This window comes from Podarcis pityusensis (genome assembly GCF_964106645.2).
Source record: "Podarcis pityusensis genome assembly, chromosome: 7".
NCBI lineage: Eukaryota > Metazoa > Chordata > Lepidosauria > Squamata > Lacertidae > Podarcis > Podarcis pityusensis.
The window spans coordinates 65,892,989-65,914,311 of record NC_138031.1 but is presented as its reverse complement, the minus strand read 5'-3'; the positions used below and the strand labels follow the sequence as shown (position 1 = coordinate 65,914,311).

Below are 21,323 nucleotides of genomic sequence, written 5' to 3'. Positions count from 1 at the left end.
AATGAACACCACTCATTAATATGAAAATGAGAGAGAGTCCCAGGGATGATACTGGGATAGGTTTAAGCCTGTTCTCTACTCTTGTTGTTCCAGCCATGTAATATCAAATCGTTGAGAGTCAAGCCTGATTCTATCTCCATAGTCTGTCCTGAGTTCTGTCTCTTCATCACTTTAGTGTGTGATGCTGAGAAATGGTCTTTAAAAAAGGTATCTGTTCCTATTATCTAATTATGTATCTTGTCTTATGATCTGGTATGCATTTATTGTATTTAATTAAAAGCAAAGCTGGCTTGATGTCGATGTTAAAGGCAGAGGAGAAGCTCAGGAATCAAAACGCAAAATAAATTTTAGGAAGTGCTGTGACAATCGCATGTGCAATGCATCCAAGCACTGCTATATGGAGCGACAGATTGAAAATGTCAATTCCACAGCAATTTCCAAGACATCCAGCAGAGAGCAGCATAACGCCACATATAACCTAGGATTACCTCATAAGGGAAAAGCAACTATATAATATGCAAGCATCCTGAGATCATTTGGCAAAACCATCTTTTTACTAAAATTTATTTAGCATTTAATGCAAACCAGCATGAGAACTTTTGACTGAAAAGTGATGCAGATGTTTAGGAAGTAAATGAGCAAGAAAAGAGTACGGATCTCTGCCCCAAGGAAATTGCAGTCTAGTTGATGGTGCAGGGAACAAGTAAACAGAGCCTGAAGGAAAAGAAGGGGAGGGTAATATGCCAAGGTTATAACTCACATTTCTGTTTCACTTAGAGACACTAATAAGCAGCAAAGTTGTCTCTAAGTGAAAGCTGCCTATTTATAATCAGACTGCCACCTGGCACAAGTGCAGTTTCAAGAATTCCCTACATGGTGACCTCAAAACCACCTATAGAAACTTTTTTCCATTAATGAAATAGAGCCAGTAAGTGCTAAAAATTAACTTTTCCACTCCAAATGCCACACGTGGGAAATACAGTGCAGTTCACAATATACCACCCTCAATTGCGCTGTATCTAGGGTTGCCATATTTCAAAAAGTAAAAACCAAAAGTTGTTTTTCACTGCCTCTAACCAAATAACACCAGTCTTGAAAGACCTACATTGGCTCCCAGTACGTTTCCAAGCACAATTCAAAGTGTTGGTGCTGACCTTTAAAGCCCTAAATGGCCTAGGTCCAGTATACCTGAAGGAGCGTCTCTACCCCCATCGCTCAGCCCAGACACCGAGGTCCAGTGCCAAGGGCCTTCTGGCGGTTTCCTCACTGCAAGAAGTGAGGTTACAGGGAACCAGGCAGAGGGCCTTCTCGGTGGTGGCACCCGTCAGATGTCAAGGAAATAAACAACTATCTGACTTTTAGAAGACATCTGAAGGTAGGCCTGTTTAGGGAAGTTTTTAATGTTTGAAATTTTATTCTGTTTTTAATGTTTTGTTGAAAGCTACCCAGAGTGGCGGGGGGTGGGGTAGAAATAATAAGTTGTTGTTGTTGTTGTTGTTGCACTTTCTTTAGACAAACCCCAAAGTTGTTGAGTTTGACTTGCCTAAGATTCCGGCAGTCCTAGCTGTATCTAGACCGCAAGGCACATGTGCTGAATAGGCTATCCCAATGGTCCCTTTTGAATGCAAAAGCCCCTTCTAGTGAGGGCTCCTTAACAGCATCTTCTCCAGCCTTTCTGACCATTGAGGTAAGGCTGTTGGGGGAAAGAGAAAAAGCCTTTTCAGTGGTGGCACCCTATTTTTGGAACCTCCTCAGAGTGGCCCACCTAGTACCAACACTGTTCTATTTTCAGCACCAGTCAAAGGCATTTTTTCTTTCCTCATCTTTTTTTGGGGGGGGGCATATTTTTGGTTTTTAATATGTCTGGGTTTGGTTTTGTTGCTTTTTTAAAATGAAATTTATATTATCTTTGGAAACAGCTCCGGAAGTTCTGCTGAAGGCTTTTAAATAAATAAATCAATAAAATGTGTCCGCTACTCAGAAATTTCCAGGGTTCGTTGAACAGAAGCAACTGCAATTCATCTACAAGCATGTCCTAACAAATGTTAGCAGCATGTTTGGAAAGAATTTTCCCTTAGGTTAGATTAACTGAATGTGGAAGCGTTTTGGAGGGGTGGGGCCGCAGGTTGGCCTGTGTCATAGTTACGTGCTTGCTCAGATATCTGGGTGGGGTCAATGAAGTGTGTCTCGTTAGATCTTTGCCCTGATCTGCCTGCACTGCTATCATGGTATACTCATTCTGACTGCTTCTAGATTGCTATAATCTCCAATCTGTGAACTACGGGTTGTTGGATTGGAGGAGGACACTCAGTTATACAGACTTTGGCTCAGAGCCACTGCAGCCCCTTAAAGCACAATACATTTTAGAAAATGGCTTGCCTGTCCGTCTGTTCTCTATGCATTCAGGTGCCTCTCGAGATATCATCGCAAACTCAGCAAGCGGGTTGCCAGAAGTGGGAGAGACTGTGTCTTCATTTAGATACCGCACGGCATTTTGAATCAAGATGGCAGACCAAAATGTGACTTTGGTATGACTTCTCCCAATTTTGGACATGATGGATCCAAACTCACAAATTATACTATTCATTATTATTTTTCACCACAATGTTTGTTGGTTTCTAAGAAATCTCAGGCAGCATTTGCATGGGCATAGCCAAGATTTTTTGGGTGGGGGCAGAACCGATGTGATTGGTCAGTTACTTATGTATTTCTATTGTTTTACTTGATCTGGGGGGGCGCTGCCCCCTGCTTCCCCTTGGCTACTCCCATGATGCTGGGCACTCCTGCTAGTACTATGAACAAATGTCTTATATGACCACCTACTTGCACTTTGCCAAATTCTGGACGAAATTTGGGTGAGATGCAAAGAATTGCCTATTGAGAGTTCCTCTCAACCCCAGAATTACAGTTCCCAAGCACTATAGGAAGAGGAAATAACTGCTCAAATCAAGTTAAGAATGCAGTCCTGAGCTCATCTATCAGGGAGTGAGTTTCACTGAGCTCAAAGGGGCTTTTCTTGTTGTTGTTGTTTAGTCATTTAGTTGTGTCTGACTCTTCATGACTCCATGGACCAGAGCACGCCAGGCACTCCTGTCTTCCACTGCCTCCTGCAGTTTGGTCAAACTCATGTTGGTAGCTTCGAGAACACTGTCCAACCATCTCGTCCTCTGTCGTCCCCTTCTCCTTGTGCCCTCAATCTTTCCCAACATCAGGGTCTTTTCCAGGGAGTCTTCTCTTCTCATGAGGTGGCCAAAGTATTGGAGCCTCAGCTTCAGGATCTGTCCTTCCAGTGAGCACTCAGGGCTAATTTCCTTCAGAATGGATCGGTTGGATCTTCTTGCAGTCCATGGGACTCTCAAGAGTCTCCTCCAGCACCATAATTCAAAAGCATCAATGCTTCGGCGATCAGCCTTCTTTATGGTCCAGCTCTCACTTCCATACATCACTAAAAAGGGGCTTACATCTGAGTAAAGCTATTTAGGATTACAGTGCACACACATAGCCATCAGTGAAGCTGATGGCAGCAGTGAAGCAAATCCCCTTGAAAAGAATAAGAGGCAAGTGTATTTGTTTGCAACACTCCTTCTTGTCTGGTGACATCAAATGACATCATACTATTGGCAGGTGGACAGTTTGGTAGAAATGGCCGCACAGGCCAAATGAGGCCTGTGAGATGGAAGGTCCTCACCCCCTAGACCAGACTCTCAAAACAATGATGAACTTCAGGGGGAAAATGATAGCTGTTGCATTCATACAGTTACAAAATTCAACAGTGTCCTCTTGCGCATCTTTATAAGCAAATCGCTGAAATTTGTTTCCAAGTTTACTCCCTAGTAGAAACCATCTTCCAAGAGAAACAATCTTCGAAGCCTGTGAGCAAAAAACAAACAAACCCCAGAGCTCTTCTTATATTAAGTACCTAAAATTAGCCACCCTTTGGTCAGATAGCTAGGAAAAAATAAAACTGCTTTGACATATATGAGTATCCGTCTCCAAACTGTCAAACATGAGAAATGTTACCCAACTTCATCGTTACGTGGGTAAAACTTGCTGAAAGAGCAAGAAGAGATTTGTGTTGTTCTCTGTGGGCATTTTGTCTGAAAGAAGATTACAGCATTTACAGCTGTCATTTGAAATTACATTTAACAGCCGTCTTTGAAACTGCAAACTTCTTCCATACCTCATAGCCTCCTCTGTTACATATAATTTCAGAAGTGTGAGGAACTATGTTTAATGTCATCGCGCTTAGTCAAATATCCTGAGGCGCCAAGTCATCCCGTAATCATGAGAATCACCACATCAGCTTCATGTCTCTCTTCTGGGCTTTCACAAGATGGTGCCCAGATACTTCCAAGCTAATCTCCAGAACCGTAACACAAAAAAACTTGCTCTTTTGAAGGTGAGATTCTGAAAATGCAGAATCCCACCAAATTCCATAGTTCTGCAACATATTTAGAGAACTGCATGATACAGAGCCCTGTGGATTATATAGGTTCCCATATCATTTTTGCTATGATCATTTATATACTTGCAAGGTTATTGTTGTTTAGTCATTTAGTCGTGTCCGACTCTTCGTGACCCCATGGACCAGAGCACGCCAGGCACTCCTGTCTTCCACTGCCTCCTGCAGTTTGGTCAAACTCATGCTGGTAACTCCAAGAACACTGTCCAACCATCTCGTCCTCTGTCGTCCCCTTCTCCTTGTGCCCTCCATCTTTCCCAACATCAGGGTCTTTTCCAGGGAGTCTTCTCTTCTCCTGAGGTGGCCAAAGTATTGGAGCCTCAGCTTCAGGATCTGTCCTTCCAGTGAGCACTCAGGGCTGATTTCCTTCAGAATGGATAGGTTTGATCTTCTTGCAGTCCATGGGACTCTCAAGAGTCTCCTACTTGCAAGGTAAAGGGGACCCCTGACCATTAGGTCTAGTTGTGACCAACTCTGGGGTTGCGGCACTCATCTCCCTTTTTTTGGTCGAGGGAGCCAGCGTACAGCTTCCGGGTCATGTGGCCAGCATGACTAAGCCACTTCTGGCGAACCAGAGCAGTGCACGGAAACGGCGTTTACCTTCCCACCAGAGCGGTACCTATTTATCTACTTGCACTTTGACATGCTTTCGAACTGCTAGGTGGGCAGGAGCTGGGACAGAGCAACGGGAGCTCACCCCGTTGCAGAGATTCGAACCGCCAACCTTCCAAATGGCAAGCCCAAGAGGCTCAGTGGTTTAGACCACAGCGCCACCCATGTCCAACACATGTGTGCACATGTACAGACATATACAGAGTTTCCAATTGCTTTTCACGTGCCCTGTTGCCTAGCTTAAATATACAGAGAGCTGGAAAGCTGTGAAGTCTGTAGTCTTGAGCTGCGATCAAGCATTCACATGACCAAAATGAAATTAGGAAAGGGGTGCCACAGCTGATTCTTAGAATGGTCAAGATGGCTTTAAAAGAAGATTAGGCAAATTCATGGAGGATAAGGCTACCAGTAGCCACTAGGCACAATGTCTATGCTCCTCCTCCGCTGTATGCCTCTGAATATAAATTGCTGGCCATCACAAGTGGAGAGCACTGTTGCAAACAGGTCCAGCTTGAAGGTATCCCATAGGTATCTGGTCGGATGACATGAGAATGGACTGCTGAACTAGATGGACCTTATATGTGATCTACCAGGGTTCATCTTACATTCCTTTTAAGACTGCAGTGAGATGGGTCTCTGAAAGGCTTTTGCAAGTCTCCTCCCTCTTCCCCATTGAAGTCCCTGAGACCAAGAACTTCGAAGGAAAGAAGAAAGAAACCTGCAAAAGCCTTTGCAGGTCTCCCCTGCTTTAAGTCCCCAACCTTGTGCCAATCTCACCCTGATCTTTAACTGTCACTCATTAGCTGATGGATGAAGAATAAACCCTAGGCTATGGGATCCTGTTCCCAACAGGAGAAAACCCTGCCCAGCTCTCACCCATCAGCTGGTGGGCAGAGTTTGGGGAAATAGTCTGGCAAGTCAGCATTGGTTCGTGGACTCAAGATTCTCCAGCCCTGTTATAGTGGGATGTTCTGCAAGCACCAGCAACAGCTAACTGAAAGGGGGGTAGATTTGCTGCCGGGGGAGAGGTAAGGCATGAAGAAAGCTTTACTGTGGAGAGATAGCTGTGCTTCTCTTCGGCAAGGTTAAAATCAGGTAAGATGTGCCCTCTTTGCCCAGATCCAATGACCATCTTTTGCATGCGCTAGGCATCCTGCATGCATGGAACAGGTACATTGTTCACACAGAACCTTACAGGATCCTGCTATGAACTGGAAAACAAAAGTAGATACTTGTATTCTGTGCATGGGAACACATGAGATCTTGCTGCAGGAGACAGGCAAGGCCTGCAGATTCACTACCATATATACAATGTGAATGCATGTTTATATTTAAGCACTGCACACAGTAGGAGTTCTGTAAAGAGCCATTTCAGGGTGCATTTCTACAAACCAAGTATCTCAGCAATGGCATACTTCGATAGCAGCCACTTCTCATCACTGTCAAAGACACTAGGACATTTTCTGTCAAGGCTGAGACTTAATGGGTAGGGTAATTTGATGGAGGAAGCATTGGTACAGACAGTAAGATTGTTTTAATGGTCACGTGCCAATTTAACCATGGACTTCATAAACCCAGAATTTCACTGGCTTTCTTCTGTCTCCTTGGTGAGTGCCAAAACTCTTCTAATTGGAAGAGTCATTTCCATAGAGGAAACTGAGTATGTTGACACAGTGTCAGCTCACTGAATTAATTTTGAGTGACGGAATAGCAAAGAAATGAATTCTGAATAAAGCACAGCATTCTACATTGCCTGACTGGAATGCACAAGTGGAAATTTGTAGCAGTTGGTCATTATATAAATGGGATCTGAATATTTGTTTAAGTTCTAATTCGGATCCATCAAGAGATGAGGAATGAATGGAGTTTGATGCTCAACTGTTGCATTTTATGGGTGTGTGTTTGGACCCAAATTCTCAAAACAGCAGTAGTTTGTTCTAGCAGGAGATTGAGGGCAGAATTCCTCCACTTCTGTATTATCTGCACTCACTGGAAAGTCAGATGACTTCTCACCAAGTTAACAGTCCAGTGTACAGAAAGGGAAGTGCTAAATTTACACGTCCTCCATCAACTGTAATCTCATACTATGTCCCCTTCCAACTCCTCTTTGCTGGGGCAAAGTTATGTACTAAGAGAGCAATCCTAACCATGGGAAATCATGGTTGCCCTAAGTGGATGAAGGGATCTCTAATGCAGTGTTTGAAACTATCCAGGTGCCAGGCGCATTTGGTTCTGGAGAGGTCCAATTGCAACTACGTGGAGACTTCTGGGCAGCAGGTTGGCAACCACAGTTTAAAGACCTCTGCCTTAGTCCATAGTTAATGCATTTCCATTTCCTCTGTTTGTGTTTCTGCTTCTTGCATATTGGGACAAGTGAACTGCTGTAAGAAGCAAACTACAGTCAAGCAATGTACTGTAGTTTTCCATGTATAAGACGAGGTTTCTTTTACTGTAAAATAATCTCCCAAAACTGGGGGCGTCTTCTACACTGCTCCTCTTATACACAGGTAGTGGGTGGGGGTGACCGATGATTGGTTGCAGCCGCAAGCTGCAGATTGTCATTGGCGATTTGGTGTGTGATTGTTGGCTGAGTCAAAGGCTGCTTTGTATTGGCTGATGCTGCGTTAAATGGATGCATGATTGGTTGCTGTGACAAGGGCTGTTGTGGATTTGCAGCCACTGCAGCAATGGGGCTTGCGATTTCCTTCCGCTGTCAGCGATCGGGCAGACTCATTTTGCAAATGTGAGTGATTGTTAGCAAACCACGCTAGCAATTGTAACCGTCGGGTTAGTGATGTAACAACTCAACAACTCTGGTCAATCCTCTGGTTCATCCCCCCAAAAAGCTCAAACTTTGGGTCATCCTCCCCAAAAAATCTCCACAACTTTGAGCCATCCTCTCCCCAAAAGTGGCGCTGTGGGTTAAACCACAGAGCCTAGGACTTGCCAATCAGAAGGTCGGCGGTTCGAATCCCCACGACGGGGTGAGCTCCCATTGCTCGGTCCCTGCTCCTGCCAACCTAGCAGTTTGAAAGCACATCAAAGTGCAAGTAGATAAGGTACGGGAAGGTAAACGCATTTCTGTGCGCTGCTCTGGTACGCCAGAAGTGGCTTAGTCATGCTGGCCACATGATCCGGAAGCTGTATGCCGGCTCCCTCGGCCAATAAAGCGAGATGAGCGCCGCAACCCCAGAGTCGGTCATGACTGGACCTAATGGTCAGGGGTCCCTTTACCTTTACTCCCCAAAAAGTTCAACAACTCTGGGCCATTTTCTTAATTTGGAGTCCCCCAAAATAGGGTGTGTCCTATACAAGGGGGCGTGTTATACATGGGAAAGTATGGTATGTGAGCTCACAGAATCATAGAAGGGACCCTGAGGGTCATTTAGTCCAACCCCCTGGTGAATAAAAGTTGTGGTGACCATAACCTACGTTTAAGGTGGCATTTGGCACCTAGCTGATATACCTGAGGTTCTAACACTGCTCTAAGGTCACCTCTAGACTGTTGGTGTTTTTCAGGATGGATTCAAGTGCATATTGAAAATTTAGGTTTGCAGCATTAAAGTGGATTATAGTGTTCTGTTGCCCTGGTGCAACAAATTGCCTTTAAAAAACAACAACAGACTTTTTACAGTAAGGAAAGTGATGGGGGAACACAGTGAAAGGGACGGACTAAACAATTGCTTAATAGGAAGGTGCATAACCAACCACACAAACAAATCAGAATGGGTTCAGGATGAATGCTCACTATCCTATCACCTCCCTGCGAACAAATCAGAGCAAATGCTCAAAAAAGATTGGACACAGTCCAACCAGTAAGTAAGCTTTGTGCAAACAAATCTGGATTTACTGCCCCATAAACAGGTCATCTAGGGGAGCCCTGGATGCGACAGGGGAGAGGAATATTTCACTCTGGAGACAGATAACCTCCTTCTCTCTCTCTAGGATTGCCAAGTCCTGATGCCACTGTATCTTTGGGAGTTGAATTTCATCAAAATTTGGAGCAGAATTCAGGAGGTCACAAAAAACTGCACATCACAGCAAATATTGTAGATTTTATAGCTTAGCTCAGACTAGTAATATGAGTAAAGATTGTATCCAGGTTACTCTGCAGTGAAGCTTTCTAAATATTTGTTCTCTCTTTTTTCCATTTCAGCAAACTCAAGCCTAGCATATACAGTGGTACCTCGGGTTAAGAACTTAATTTGTTCCGGAGGTCCGTTCTTAACCTGAAACCGTTCTTAACCTGAGGTGCCACTTTAGCTAATGGGGCCTCCCGCTGCCGCCGCGCGATTTCTGTTCTCATCCTGAAGCAAAGTTCGTAACCTGAGGTACTATTTCTGGGTTAGCAGAGTCTGTAACCTGAACCTGAAGCGTCTGTAACCCGAGGTACCACTGTAGTGGGCACACAGCTAGCTTTTTAAAAAAGGAGGAGGAGGACTAGTAACCTGTGTGACTTTGTTTTGCAAGCCTGGCTTAGTTACAAAGTCAATGTATTCAAGTAACCCTGTGACAACATATATCAGCTAAAAAAACGATTGTCTTGTTCCCAGTACAGTGGTACCTTGGGTTACAGATGCTTTAGATTACAGACGCTTCAGGTTACAGACTCCGCTAACCCAGAAATAGTACCTCGGGTTAAGAACTTTGCTTCAGGATGAGAACAGAAATTGCGCAGTGGCAGCAGGAGGCCCCATTAGCTAAAGTGATACCTCAGGTTAAGAACAGTTTCAGGTTAGGAACGGACCTCCGGTACGAATTAAGTTCTTAACCCAAGGTACCACTGTAAATTCAAAATGATTGGCAGCACATCATTAAGATCTTTTTACCAGGGCACTTAAAAGCAAGCAATTCATAACAAAAAATACAAACTGGCTCCTTTTTCAGCAAGCTGCACTGCCAGGGTGTACAGCCCATGCCATATTAAAAACAACAGCTCCTTGCAAAGGAGAACGAGGCAGCCAAAAACTTACTTTCAGCTAGATAATTAAAGAGTCAGAGCCTTTGTTTGCCAGACAAAGATTCCGAGCAGGCTCCGTTAATGCACTGTTGACACTGCCGACAATAAAATGTGCCACAACTGATGCGGGGCATCAATTGCGAAAGTATCTTTACTGCCACAGCATAGCAACTGCAGCCGCTGCCTTTGGAAATGCTTGGTTTGCTTCAAGAAAGTTACAGACTGCCAGGAAACAAGGAGAAACCTGTAGACCAGCGTACATGCCTAATGCATATGTACAAATGCTCTTCACCACTATGGAAGAGCCCAAAATTGTTGAGCCAATTGTTGAGTCTAAGTTCCAGGACCACCTTTCAGAAATTCTCCTCGGCTGTCAATTCCACCTTTGAAATCCAGGTAATGTCTGGGAAAATCTGGACGTATGGCAGCCCTAACTTCAGCTATCCAGGAAAACACTGTAGTACTCTGTAGTGTTGACTCCTTAACTGCTGTGGCAAAAAGTCACAATTCAAATTCCAGGGTAGTGGAGTTGTACTTTTGAGCACCTAGGCTGCGTAGACACTATACCTTTAAAGCACATTCAAAACACACCCTTTCCCTCAAATAATTCTGGACAATACCACTCACAGAGCTAAAACTCCCAGCAACCCTTAACAAATTAGAGTGCCCAGAATTCTTTGAAGAGGAAAATCTGCTCCAAATGTGCCTTAGAGTCCAAACACCACAACTTATTTAATACTATCTAAACATCCTGTTTTGAACCAACTAGTTTGGAAACCAGGGTTGAAATCCCTGCTCAGCCCTGGGCCATTCACAATCTCTGGTTGCATCTACACAGCCTTGGTGGAGATTTTATGTTTTTATCCCAAAAAAGTTTTTTATTTGAGTTTCTACTGAAATGAGGCTGCATTTTAATGTTGTATTTTAATCTTGTTTTTATGTTGTATTTTAATCAATTGTTTTTATACTTGGTGTTTTATACTTGGCGGGGGAGGGCGGGGTATAAATAAAACAACTTATTATTATTATTATTATTATTATTATTATTATTATTATTACTACTACTATATTAAAAAAATCTCTGAAAAACCCCATTTAAACCTCACAATGGAAAAATTCATAGTGTTCTACAGCACTATCTGGTGTCACAGTGTTACAACGCACTATATTTTACTAATACAGTGGAACCTCGGTTTTCAAGCATCTCAGAAGTCAAACGTTTTGGCTTTTGAATGCCAAAAACCCTGAAGTAACTGCTTTGGTTTTTGAACGCTTTTCAGAAGCCGAACATGCCACACAGCTTCCGTTTTGAATTTCCCTATTGTATTGAGGCTTCTGTATTGAGTTTTCAGTTTTTGAACATTTCGGAAGTCGAATGGTCTTCCGGAATGGATTACATTCGAAAACCAAGGTTCCACTGTATGGTTGAAAGTCTCAGCCCAGTGTACCTCACAAAGTGGTTGTTGAGGAAGAGAACGATGTACGTCACCTTGAGGTCCTCAGAGGACAGGTGGGATATAAATGTAATACTGAACAAAATAAGGCTGCTATAGAAAACAAAGAACTTCTTTAAAAAGGCCTGCATGATTTGATTCCTACCAAGTTGTACAACCCACCAGCTCTCTTTAAGTGGTCTGCCTAACCTTGCTCCATTCCCAGTGTTCGAAATTAGCCAGGAGCATTTTGCACCTGGATATCAACCACTGGGGACCAAGTGAAGCTGCCTGGGTACCAGGATGGCGCCTGACATCTCCACCATCTGGGGGTCATTGGATCTGGACTATTTCCACACACTAATACCCCATCCTGTAGATGTCTATCAGTTATAATTTATCTGCACACTCGGAATGAATTTCTGGATTCTTCCACTGAGAATAATGGGCAGCATTTTGCTAGTTCACAATAATAGTGCGCCTCCGATAATTCTTTTTATCCAAGGGCCCTTTGTCCAAATGCAAAATCTTTGTAAGTGAACAATTGCTGAGGATCAAGCCAAAGAAAGAAAGAAACATGAAACACCCTGTATATAATAACCATGTTTGAATCACATATATTAAATAGTGATATACATCTGGGTCAGTCTCAGGAGGTAAAAGTCACCCAAGAGGTTTTATGTTCCCAGGCAGAAAAGAAAAGAAAAGAAAAAGCAGTGTACAATAAATTAGCCCACTAAAAGATATTAACAAGAGATATTGTGTACACAGTATCATAGTGTTAGTGAAATTTTGGGTGGTGACCATGTGGAAAGATATCAAACGTATTCATTTGCTGTAAGTGAATCCATAAGGATTTGAATGTTTGCCTGTTAGCCATACAACTTCTTGCCCTGCAAATTTTCATTAACATTTGAGAGAGGATATAAAACAAGCTATATAAACCCAAGGAATAGATAGCTTTTTGTGCATACTTTATTGAACAAATTGCTACTAGCAAAGGGCTATGCAAATGGATGGTATTCTTTAAAGTTTGCTGTAACTCCTGACACCTTCATTTCGCCTTATCAACAGGAATCCCAAAATAAACGGGCACTTCGTCTGTTCTCTGTGCCTCACGTTAGAAACATAGATCCATACTTACTAGCAGCAGCTGTCTTGGGTATATCAGGCAGGAATATTTTCTGAGCTGTACCTGGAGATTGAATCTGGGGCCTTTAAACACAAAATGAATAGACCTACGGCACTATTCGATGGTAGTACATGGTATGAGGTCACATGCAATTCACTGGGAAGCTAGCAAATAAGACTCCCCCCCCCCAAGGAGACCAAATACACACCCACAGTCTGATGTGCAAATGGCAGAACAGCAAGAATGCTTGCAAAGTATTTTAGAAAAACAAACCCGATTGGGTTCGTCTCCAGGTTTCAGCAGCAGTGCTCCAGAGCTGTCTGCAGGGGGCGCTTCAGGACAGTGAGTCTCAGCCAAATTCCTCCCTCCCGCTGCCAGCAAAGCACAAACCAATGTGGAAACAACTTCACATTTCCAAGATCACAAAAGGAAACAACAGCCCAAAAACAATGCAGTGAAGATTGAAGTGGCAGAAGCAGAGCAGAATTAAATAGTCCAAATACTTGAGGAGGTGGGAGCAGTAGTGGTGGTTAGGGGAGGATTCCATTAGAGGCAGAGAGTGAAGAAACTTGGTTAGTTTAAAGACCTAGGGAAAGATGGGGAAGTTAGCTGAAGGCAATACAGCCTGGCGCTGACAGAGCATGCCACAGCTTCTGTGGCCCATGAGCTGAAAAGGAACAAAAAGGCTGGCTGAAGAATTTCTGAGCAGGCTGGTCAGCCACCTATGGCTGGGTGACCCGGGCCAGCCACTTCATACATCCATGTACACCCCTTGATTTCTCTATATTGATTATTCAAGGCACAAGGCTCTTTGCTGCACCCAGTGGCCTCGGCGCAAGGTGACTTCCAGGAACATGGGGAGCTGAGAGCGATCGCAGGCTGCCTGGGATCATATGCTTGTGAGTTATGATGGAATTTAATCAAATGGATTTGCACACAGGTGAACTCCCAATGCTGCTGGACCACAACTCCCATCAATCCCCAACCAATGGCCATGTTAACTGCGGCTGATGGGAGCTGGAGTCCAGCAACACCTGGAAGGGCACAAGTGCCCCAGCTCTGGCCTAGAATGTGAGCGTAAAGCCATCTCAGGGTTGTTTCCAGGTAAGTGTCTAAAAATATGTAGCTTGGCCTCAAATCAGTGCTGCCCAGCAGGCTTTGCTAGAGGCTTATGGGCAGTGTTAAAGGTAAAGGGTAAAGGGACCCCTGACCATTAGGTCCAGTCGTGGCCGACTCTGGGGTTGCGGCCCTCATCTCGCTTTATTGGCCGAGGGAGCTGGCGTACAGCTTCTGGGTCATGTGGCCAGCATGACTAAACCACTTCTGGCAAACCAGAGCAGTGCACGGAAATGCCGTTTACCTTCCCACCTATTTATCTACTTGCACTTTGACGTGCTTTTGAACTGCTAGGTTGGCAGGAGCAGGGACCGAGCAACGGGAGCTCACCCTGTCATGGGGATTCGAACCGCCGACCTTCTGATCGGGAAGCCCTAGGCTCTGTGGTTTAACTCACAGCGCCACCCGTGTTAGGAACTCAGATATATAAGCTAGGTGCCAAATGGCTCCTTAAACCAAGGCTGCGGTCACCAAAACAGAATGCCTAGTTGCCCTTTTGGAGCAAGGCGGCTCTAAAGTCTTCTTTTTTGAATGCTAGACTGACTGTGATTGAGTCTCAATTGAACTAGTTCAGATGGCAACCTTGAGCTAGCTTTGAGAACTTAAAGAAGAAGAGTCCCATGATCCAGGGACAGTCCACATACATACTGGCCGATTCCAACCTCTTTCTCTTAAGGATAACTGCTCCTGCTCAGGCTGCTCAGAAAAAGCATGTTGGTTCCAAAAATTCATTCTGACTGTGCATATAAAATATAACGGACAGGATTCTAAGGGTGGGGTATTAGTGTGTGGAAACAGTCCAGATCCAATGATCCCCAGACACACACCTCCAGATGGTGGAGATGTCAGACGCCACCCTGGCACTGAGGCATCTTCACTTGGTCGCAAGCGGTCGAAAGACAGATGCAAAATGCGCCCAGCCAATTTAAAACACTGCTTATGGGATATTTATGGCCATCATAAATATCAGTAGAGTAAAGTGATACCTCTGGTTACGTACATAATTCGTTCTGGAGGTCCGTTCTTAACCTGAAACTGTTCTTAACCTGAAGCACCACTTTAGCTAATGGGGCCTCCTGCTGCCGCAGCGCGATTTCTGTTCTCATCCTGAAGCAAAGTTCTTAACCCGAGGTACTATTTCTGGGTTAGCGGAGTCTGTAACCTGAAGCGTATGTAACCTGAAGCATCTGTAACCCGAGGTACCACTGTATACCTCAAGGAGCGTCTCCACCCCCATCGTTCCACCCGGACACTGAGGTCCAGTGCCAAGGGCCTTCTGGCAGTTCCCTAACTGCGAGAAGCCAAGTTACAGGGAACCAGGCAGAGGGCCTTCTCGGTAGTGGCACCCGCCCTGTGGAGCGCCCTCCCACCAGATGTTAAAGAGAACAATAACTACCAGACTTTTAGAAGACATCTGAAAGCAGCCCTGTTTAGGGACGCTTTTAATGTTTGATGGATTACTGTATTTTAATATTCTGTTGGAAGCCGCCCAGAGTGGCTGGGAGAACCCAGCCAGATGGACAGGGTATAAATAATAAATTATCAATATTATTATTATTATTATTATGACTACAAATATAAAATTCTCTAAAAGTTGGTGACACATAGCACAGGGTGAGACTGCCAGTTTCTTTTCTTTTGCCAGTCTAGTTGCAGCATCCAGTAAAACCTTCAGCAGACTCTGAGTTCCTCTGTCCAAATAGACCAGTCCCTGTTTTGCAGTTTGGTGCAGTAGAGGCAGCTCTTCTCTGGGCCTCTCTTTCCCTTGCCTGCCTGAAATTGTACTCAGAGTCTCCTACAGCGTCTAGGTGCAGCCTGTGTACATAGAGTTTGATTGCCCAGTTCAGTTTCCCAGCAATCAGAGCCAAGCGATGACAACAGATCCCCTTCTGCCTGCCCAGTGTTTCCACGTGACTTTGTAGCATTTCTTCTTGACATCCAGCTGGCACATGCATATATAATATATATGGCTTGATGCAGTGTCACACGGGGGACACCCAATCCCATTCACTTTGCGGCATTTTCCCACCCCAGCTGACCCTTGTTGCTTTTCCTGAAAAACTTTTTATTTATTTCATTTTTACCCCACCTTTTCCTCCAAGGAATTCATGCTTCTCCCCTTCCCACAACACCCCTGTGAGGTAGGCTAGACCAGAGGTCAGCAAAATTTTTCAGCAGGGGGCCAGTCCACTGTCCCTCAGACCTTGTGGGGGGGCTGAATATATTTGGGGGGGGGTGAACGAATTCCTATATCCCACAATAACCCACATTGTTATTGAGCACACATTCTACTCATGAAAAAACACCAGGCAGGACCCACAAATATCCCAGAGATGCATTTTAAATAAAAGGACACATTCTACTCAAGTATAAACACGGTGATTCCTGGACTGTCCGCGGGCCGGATTTAGCAGGAGATTGGGCCTGATCCAGTCCCCGGGCCTTAGTTTGCCTACCCATGGGTTAGACTGAGAGGCACAAGGTCACCCAGCGAGCTTCATGGTTGAAGGCAGGGGGGATTTGAACCCTGGTCAACTGGTCCTAGTCCAACACTCTAACCACTGCACCACACTACCGTTTTAGAGTAGAACTTCACAGAGCTACAATTCCCGGCATCATTAATAAGCTACAGCTCCCAGGTTCTTGGGAGGTACATGTGCTTAAAATGTATTTTAAATGTATGGTGTGCACGCACAGCCGTAAACTGAGATGTAAGGCACAGCTTTGCTTTTTGACTCCCCTAAAACAATTGCCAAGAATAGTAATAACAATTTAAAAAAAAAAACTAAAGCAAAACATTCTCCTTGGACTACTGAGTTTGCTGTTATGGGCAAGCAGCTATTTATCACAGAAAGCAATGCTAAAAAGACAACCCACATGCCTAGGAAACCTTGCAGTGGGAGCGAATTTCATAAAACACATGGGAGTCCTTTTCTACATCCAAAACTTCCAGTGCACAAAAAGTGAGAATGTCAGCAAAAGGGAATCTAAGCTAGTGTCGTTTTTCATGCGTGCCAATTTTTTGCATACTCAGTTGCTGCTGTTTAACGTGGTGAGCGCAAACTATTATTATTATTATTATTATTATTATTATTATTATTACGCTCTGCTCACTTGCATTCTAAAGTGGTACAATTCCAGTAAGTGTTTATTATGTGCTTTTCATTATGTGCATAGATTGGCTATAAGATTGCCGTAAAACCACTTTTTCTACTGTACTGGGGGGGGGGGAGGTGTACTTCGTTATGGATAGTAATTACATGCATATGTCATCAGTTATATTGGGCAAAAATGGCTAATACCATAATTCACACACTTAAGTCCTAAGCCTGCCTTTCTCCTTCGTTTTCTTTTGTCCTTCACTTTAAAGAGTCCTCAACACAATTAATGAAGCTGCTGTAAGCCACCTTAGTTTACACTGCAACCCTGTTGCACTTGGGATGTCATTAGCAGAGGATCAAGGTGCTGTGTCACAACAGTGACACCTCACAGACTTGTTGCAAGGATAAAAGTGGCTTATGGATTGGAAGTGCTGATCAATCATCTTTGCATTTATGAAAAATGCATTATTTATATTATTATTATTATTATTATTATTATTATTATTTGTTTGTAAATACTGCAATTTGTTGAAAGCCCACACTGGGCATCAAATTAAAAGTGCTGTGGTAGACTCTCAGATACGGTGACCCTCCTGACTGGCTTTGTTTTGTTTTGTTTTGTTTTGAAGGTGTGTTCTGCAACGTGTCGTGGACACAATAATTGTGCATTAGATTTAAACTAGCCCATTCACAAATCATTCCGCTTTATTAGATGTCCTGAGATTCATCCCCAACTTTGCTGCGTGACTGCCATCTGAAGGGGCATTCTTGCACACTAGCACAGCAAAAGCAGTGCCAAACTGCCCTCCCCTCCCACCCCGGAACATTTGTGATATAACGAAGTTACGAGATTTCAGCAGGAAACTACAAGACATGGAACATTTGGAAAAGAAGCAGTATGTCCATACCAGAACTTTTGCAGGCACAAACGACACTGACTCCATATAACCGTCCTACTACAATCATGAACAGAAATTAGTAAGGTAAAGGGACCCCTGACCATTAGGTCCAGTCGTGACCGACTCTGGGGTTGCAGCGCTCATCTCGCTTTATTGACCGAGGGAGCCAGAGTACAGCTTCCGGGTCATGTGGCCAGCATGACTAAGCCGCTTCTGGCGAACCAGAGCAGCGCACGGAAACGCCATTTACCTTCCTGCCTGAGTGGTACCTATTTAACTACTTGCACTTTAATGTGCTTTCAAACTGCTAGGTTGGCAGGAGCAGGGACCGAGCAATGGGAGCTCACCCCGTCATGGGGATTCGAACCACCGACCTTCTGATCGGGAAGCCCTAGGCTCTGTGGTTTAACTCACAGCGCCACCCACGTCCCTGAGCAGAAATTATGAATGTACAATTAAAAAGAAGGGTTCTTAGTTCATAGATCATAGAATTATAGAGTTGGAAGTGACCACAAGGATCATCTCGTCCAACCCCCTGCAATGAAGGAATCTTTTACCCAAAGTGGGGCTCAAATCCACAGTCCTGAGATTAAGAGTCTCATGCGCTACTAATTGAGCTGTATGATAGTTTTACTCAGAGTAGACCTACTGAGATTCATGGACCTAAGTTTAATGTTCATTAAATTCAGTGGATCAACTCTGGGTAAGAATAGCATCGGATCCAATCCAAAATCAGGGGTGGGTGGGTGGGTTTGTTGTCCATTATTTACCACACATTTGAAAGGAAGTACAACAGAACGCAGGAGAGAGCCATTTCAAAACCAAATGTAAAACTTGCCAACATAGTTATTACTTCTGAATTGCAGTCAGGAAATGCATAACTCTGTATAATTGTCACTTGTCAAAACTGCCTCACAACTTCCTGTGCGGCTGTTCCTTCCTGATTATTTGGAAGAGTCATTCAGCGCAGAACGTGAAGGGCCGATGCTCCATAGTTCTGGAGATCAATCTACGATACTAACGTCTGTACTGATGAACCGCCATCCCTAGGCGCAAGCCACCTGCCTATCAAAAACGGAGAGAGATTTTTCCAGGCACTGTACCACATCATTCACACCCCACTCTGAGACTAGGCCACCTGAGATAACTAAGATATGCTGAGTGGAAATGGGGCATTTCTTAGGTTGCTATGCTACCTATACTTTTTAATATTGGTTCCAAGCCAATCACCTGCCTGGAGTCTTTTAAGACCGGAAGGTTTAGAAATCTGAAAGACTAGACTAGAGTGGACCAATCAGCCCTCCTACACTTCCCAAGATATAGGATGCTCTACAAATTAGCCTCCTGCCTATGCCACAGATTACTGTGCAAGATACCTTCATCTCAGGCTAGTACCTGACTCACTCATCAGCATGTCCAAAGACTGTTTGCACACATTTGATGCCATTTGCTGAATCAGCACAACCCAACACTCACAAGCGTACACAGGGCCAGAGATCAGCACTGAGAGTCGAAAAGGCTATCAGCAATCAAGGTGGGTGATTGACATGGTGGGGGGAGGGTTTGTTCACTAAACTCCTGCACAAAATTACCAATCAGTGTCCTCGTCTGCCTCTTATTCGGCGCGAGTGTCATCTAAAAGCATGCCAAAGTGCCAGGAGAGCAGACAGGTCCAGATAAATGCAGTTCCTCATACAGCAGCTATCAGAGCTACAGCAGTTTTAGGAGTTAATTCCAGCAATCGCACCCCTAGTGTTATACGCATGATGAGAGTCCACAGGATTAAAGGGCCAAAGACAGTACGCAATCTGTGTTCACACCATCATTATCAGCAGTTACGAAGTGTGCATGCACACGAGAGCTCATACCAATAACTAACTTAGTTGGTCTCTAAGGTGCTACTGGAAGGATTTTTTTATTTCATGATCAGCAGTTACTTTTGCACATGCTCAGAGGCACTCTGTACAAAGCATTCCATACATCCCAGGACTTCAGTATTGGAGTCGAAGCAGTCCTTGCAGCCAAGCCCTGAGGACCCTCGCCTCCGATTAAGCCTGGCTATTGGATTCCCACCCATCCCACTCTTCCTTATTTCCCTTCCTATGTTCCTGCTGGAAAATCGAACTCGGGACCTAGGGCGTAGTCCTGGCTGTAATCCTGCCCTGCAGCTAGAAAGGCACTCTGTACATGCTCGTAGTGAAACCCACCAGCAAAGGATTGAAAGGGGAACGAGAGGAAGAGGACCCTCCCCAAGTCTCCCCAATTCCGAGGAAGGAAGCTCCGCTCTGATTTTAGCTCAACTCCCTTCCGAGTTAACGGAGACGCGGCAAGGAGCGTAAAGCTAAACGAGGGCGAGAGATAGAGGGGGGGGGGGAGAGGGAGAGCGGGGAAACCCGTGCCAACCTTGGAGCAAGGGGGACTGTGACAGCTCGGGGCGATCCTCGGGGAAGGAGTCGAGCAGGCGCTTGAAGAGGCGGCCCAGATCCGAGTAGCTGCGGTGCAAGTAGAGCACGTTCCTGTCCGACCACTCGGTGCGGATCTCGAAGAACTCCTCCTCGTCGCCTCGCCGGTTGATGATGAGCCTCCGGATGCCGTTGACCCAGCAGCCGCGCACGAACATGTTCACCAGAGAGGTGCCCTCATACACGGCCGAGGCCATCCCGCCGCTGCCCGAGGCGCATAACCCCTCCGCCGGCCGGGGACTGGACGGGAGCGGACCGCCTCCGTCCTCCCAGGCGCACCGATTCAGTGGAGAGGACGGGAACCCGCCATCGCAGGGCTAGGCGGCGTCGCTTTCGGCCAGGCGCGCTCCCCTCGGAGCTGCGCGTAAAGCGGCCCGGCGCCTCCTCTGCGCTCTTGGCCCGGGAAAGGGGGAGGTCTCCGCCCTCCTCCTCCGGCTCCTCCTCGCTTCCACTTGCCTCCCTGCGTGTCCACCAGCGCGGGATCGCGCCCGGAGACTTGCCCTCGAGCCAACCGGCCCCTTTTCGCTTTGGGGACACTACTTGAGGCAGAGGCGGGGATCCGACGACGGCCCAACCAACGCCACGGAGGAGTGCCTTAGTACGTGCTGTGCGCGCGCGTTAAAAACTCTTCCCTTTTTCTTCTTTTTTTGCAATCTGAGCTTCCGAAGAATCCGAAATACTTCGCTGGCGGGGCAAAGAGCTTGTTGCAAAACACGCCCGCAAAAGGGCGGTTGGCTGGGCGCGCCAAAGGTGGCTTCCGATTGCCCTAATGCAACACGTGGAAGGAAACTGGGAGACAGGCAGCCCACTCCCCGAGAGTTCCTTCCTGCTGCCGCTGCGTGGATCAGCTATTAGTCGGACATCGGTAGAAAACAGTGGCGTATTATTATTATTGACAGGTTAATGAAGGGCGGGTGGGATCGGAAACAGCGACGAAAATGAGCGGATTCCCGGCTTGCGTTTTCCTCCATCGCGACCATCCCTAAGTTTCTAGTCCTGTGGGAGAATAGGATGCCAAGGAGGAGGGTTCATTTTCCCCCAAGAGGTTTTCCTTGTAAACAAACCGCAGCTGGTTTAGGCAAAGATAAGTTCAGAGATTGTTTTCCCTCTCCGGAGCAGAGCGGGTTTGCCCGTCGAACAAGCGGC

At 45.4% G+C, this 21,323-nt stretch overlaps 1 protein-coding gene across 1 annotated transcript in view; it reads right to left on the bottom strand.

The window, feature by feature from the left end:
• The window catches only part of PXDC1 (PX domain containing 1), a 36,773-nt gene extending 16,338 nt beyond the window's left edge, over nucleotides 1-20,435 (bottom strand). Inside the window, exon 1 of the mRNA XM_081015029.1 lies at nucleotides 20,119-20,435. Within this exon, the coding sequence (XP_080871155.1) occupies nucleotides 20,119-20,374 (256 nt within the window). The 5' untranslated portion in view covers nucleotides 20,375-20,435. The remainder of the gene's footprint in view (nucleotides 1-20,118) is intronic.
• Between the last annotated feature and the right edge of the window lie 888 nt (nucleotides 20,436-21,323).